This window comes from Rhincodon typus, chromosome 12 (assembly GCF_021869965.1).
Source record: "Rhincodon typus isolate 14 chromosome 12, sRhiTyp1.1, whole genome shotgun sequence".
In the NCBI taxonomy this organism is placed as follows: Eukaryota; Metazoa; Chordata; class Chondrichthyes; order Orectolobiformes; family Rhincodontidae; genus Rhincodon; species Rhincodon typus.
In genome coordinates, this window is record NC_063343.1 from 62,185,449 (window position 1) to 62,189,751 (window position 4,303).

The 4,303-nt window shown below is 46.4% G+C and overlaps 1 protein-coding gene across 1 annotated transcript in view; it reads right to left on the bottom strand.

Moving 5' to 3' along the window:
- LOC109917018 (cytoplasmic FMR1-interacting protein 2-like) overlaps positions 1–4,303 on the bottom strand; it is a 74,640-nt gene that overhangs the window by 41,333 nt on the left and 29,004 nt on the right. Inside the window, exon 2 of the mRNA XM_048603477.1 lies at positions 509–600. Coding sequence (XP_048459434.1) covers positions 509–600 — 92 coding nt within the window. The remainder of the gene's footprint in view (positions 1–508; positions 601–4,303) is intronic.

Sequence of the window (4,303 nt, forward strand, 5' to 3'; positions counted from 1 at the left end):
ACAGTGCGGCACTCCCTCAGTACTGACCCTCTGACAGTGCAGCACTCCCTTGGCACTGACCCACCAACAATGCAGTTACCCCTCAGCACTTACCCCTCCCACCCCCTCACTCCACTTCACCACTGGGATGATAGAGGCTAAAGAGCCTTTCCTCATGTGAACTGACCTGATGTTAAGGTGAGAAGAACATCTCGAGGGAGAGTTTGTATCTGTCCCCGCCGATTCTCAGTGGGTCACAGTAACCCACCTGCTTATCTCAAGAGAACCTCCTTCTGACATCTCCCAGTCAGGACAGACAAGGGAGGCAGTCACAACTCGAACGCAGCTGAGCTCCTAGCAACTTCCCACCAGGAAAATACTGATGTAGGTGAGAAGCTCTTGGAGCTCAAGCATGGCTTTCCTTAGACCTGCCTTCCTCCTCTTGGAGTCCTCCTGCCAAATGTTTACCAAGGTTACCCATCAGCTCCAGATTGTGACTGGCCCAGGTTACATTACGGCTCGCACTCACTTGGATTTGTTCTCCTCATAGTGAGCACTGGTCTTAATGTATCTGGCCAATTCTATCTGCATATCCCCAAACAATGGCACCACTTGAAGCTGCTGCAAGAGAACACAAAGAGAAGACATTAATCACAATTTATAATTCATCCAGAACTCACAGGCTAAAACACAGGGCACTCTGTTCAAGATTCTACGGCCTTTTCAAAAACAAACATCTGTTTGACGTTGTAACTCATATGTTCGAAAAGGGGAAGTGAGTGAATGTGGAGTTTCAGAAAATATTTGATAAGGGGCCAGCAAGTAATGACATAAAACTAACACTCATGAGATCAGGGAAATGTATTAACCTGGATTGCAGATTGAGTCTGCCTGTTAACCAAAGAATACGAATAAACTATTTATTCCTGAGCTGTCAAACGATAGTGAGAGAGGGGCTGCAAGGATCGCTGCCTGGGTTTTATCTGACTCTAATCGGTGTCATTAGCATCGATGGAGGACCAAGTGTGAGGTCCCAAGTTATCTGGCGATACAAAATTAGGTGGTAAAACAAACTCGAAGGAGGACACAAAGGACTTACAGAGGAGTTACAGAGGTCAAGAAGATGGGAATGAAATGTCATGTGGGGAGCTGTGAAGTTATCCACTTGATCATAGAACATAAAACATAGAACATTACAGCGCAGTACAGGCCCTTCGGCCCTCGATGTTGCGCCGACCTATGAAACCAATCTGAAGCCCATCTAACCTAAACTATTCCATTATCATCCATATGTTTATCCAATGACCATTTAAATGCCCTGAAAGTTGGCGAGTCTACGACTGTTGCAGGCAGGGCATTCCACGCCCTTACTACTCTCTGAGTAAAGAACCTACCTCTGACATCTGTCCTATATCTCTCACCCCTCAATTTAAAGCTATGTCCCCTCGTGCTAGTCATCACCATCCGAGGAAAAAGGCTCCCACTGTCCACCCTATCTAATCCTCTGATCATCTTGTATGTCTCTATCAAGTCACCTCTTAACCTTCTTCTCTCTAACGAAAACAGCCTCAAGACCCTCAGCCTTTCCTCATAAGACCTTCCCTCCATACCAGGCAACATCCTGGTAAATCTCCTCTGCACCCTTTCCAATGCTTCCACATCCTTCCTATAATGCGGTGACCAGAACTGTACGCAATACTCCAAGTGCGGCCGCACCAGAGTTTTGTACAGCTGCAACGTGACCTCATGGCTCCGAAACTCAATCCCTCTACCAATAAAACCTAACATACTGTACGCCTTCTTAACAATGCTATCAACCTGGGTGGCAACTTTCAGTGATCTATGCACATGGACACCGAGATCTTTCTGCTCATCCACACTACCAAGAATCTTACCATTAGCGCAGTACTCTGTGTTCCTGTTACTCCTTCCAAAGTGAATCACCTCACACTTTTCCGCATTAAACTCCATTTGCCACCTCTCAGCCCAGCTCTGCAGCTTATCTATGTCCCTCTGTAACCTGCAACATCCTTCCGCACTATCCACAACTCCACCAACTTTGGTGTCATCCACAAATTTACTAACCCATCCTTCTACGCCCTCATCCAGGTCATTTATAAAAATGGCAAACAGCAGTGGCCCCAAAACAGATCCTTGAGGTACACCACTAGTAACTGAACTCCAGGATGAACATTTCCCATCAACCACCACCCTCTGTCTTCTTACAGCTAGCCAATTTCTGATCCAAACCGCTAAATCACCCTCAATCCCATGCCTCCGTATTTTCTGCAATAGCCTACCATGAGGAACCTTATCAAACGCTTTACTGAAATCCATATACACCACATCAACCGCTTTACCCTCATCCACCTGTTTGGTCACCTTCTCAAAGAACTCAATAAGGTTTGTGAGGCACGACCTACCCTTCACAAAACCGTGTTGACTATCCCTAATCAAATTGTTCCTTTCCAGATGATTATAAATCCTATCTCTTATAATCCTTTCTAACACTTTACCCACAACCGAAGCAAGGCTCACTGGTCTATAATTACCAGGGTTGTCTCTACTCCCCTTCTTGAACAAGGGGACAACATTTGCTATCCTCCAGTCTTCTGGCACTATTCCTGAAGACAATGACAACATAAAGATCAAAGCCAAAGGCTCTGCAATCTCCTCTCTAGCTTCCCAGAGAATCCTAGGATAAATCCCATCTGGCCCAGGGGACTTATCTATTTTCACACCTTCCAGAATTGCTAACACCTCCTCCTTATGAACCTCAATCCCGTCTAGTCTAATAGCCTGTATCTCAGTATTCTCCTCAACTACATTGTCTTTTTCCTGTGTGAAGACTGATGAAAAATATTCATTTAGCCCCTCTCCTATCTCTTCGGACTCCACGCACAACTTCCTACTACTGTCCTTGACCGGCCCCAATCTTACTCTAGTCATTCTTTTATTCCTGACATACCTATAGAAAGCTTTAGGGTTTTCCTTGATCCTACCTGCTAAAGACTTCTCATGTCCCCTCCTGGCTCTTCTTAGCTCTCTCTTTAGGTCCTTCCTGGCTAACTTGTAACTCTCAAGCGCCCTCACTGAGCCTTCACGCCTCATCTCTACATAAGCCTCCTTCTTCCTCTTGACAAGAGATTCAACTTCTTTAGTAAACCACGGTTCCCTCGCTCGACCACTTCCTCCCTGCCTGACAGTTACATACTTCTCAAGGACACGCAGTAGCTGTTCCTTGAACAAGCTCCACATTTCAATTGTGCCCAGCCCCTGCAGTTTCCTTCTCCATCCTATGCATCCTAAATCTTGCCTCATCGCCTCATAGTTGCCTTTCCCCCAGCTATAACTCTTGCCCTGCGGTATATACTGATCCCCTTCCATCGCTAAAGTAAACGTAATTGAATTGTGGTCACTATCACCAAAGTGCTCACCTACCTCCAAATCTAACACCTGGCCTGGTTCATTACCCAGTACCAAATCCAATGTGGCCTCGCCTCTTGTTGGCCTATCTACATACTGTGTCAGGAAACCCTCCTGCACACATTGGACAAAAACTGACCCATCTGAAGTACTCGAACTATAGCGTTTCCAGTCAATATTTGGAAAGTTAAAGTCCCTCATAACAACTACCCTGTTACTTTTGCTCCTATCCAGAATCATCTTTGCAATCTTTTCCTCTACATCTCTGGAACTTTTCGGAGGCCTATAGAAAACTCCCAACAGGGTGACCTCTCCTTTCCTGGTTCTAACCTCAGCCCATACTACCTCAGTAGACGAGTTGTTATCAAACGTCCTTTCTGCCACCGTAATACTGTCCTTGACTAACAATGCCACACCTCCCCCTCTTTTACCACCTTCCCTGATCTTACTGAAACATCTAAACCCCGGAACCTGCAACAACCATTCCTGTCCCTGCTCTATCCATGTCTCCGAAATGGCCACAACATCGAAGTCCCAGGTACCAACCCATGCTGCAAGTTCACCCACCTTATTCCGGATGCTCCTGGCATTGAAGTAGACACACTTCAAACCACCTTCCTGCCTGCCGGTACACTCCTGCGACCATGAAACCTTATTTATGACCTCACTACTCTCAACCTCCTGTACACTGGAGCTACAATTCAGGTTCCCATCCCCCTGTTGAATTAGTTTAAACCCTCCCGAAGAGCATTAGCAAATTTCCCCCCCAGGATATTGGTACCCCTCTGGTTCAGGTGTAGACCATCCCGTTTGTAGAGGTCCCACCTACCCCAGAATGAGCCCCAATTATCCAGGTATCTGAATCCCTCCCTCCTGCACCATCCCTGTAGCCACGTGT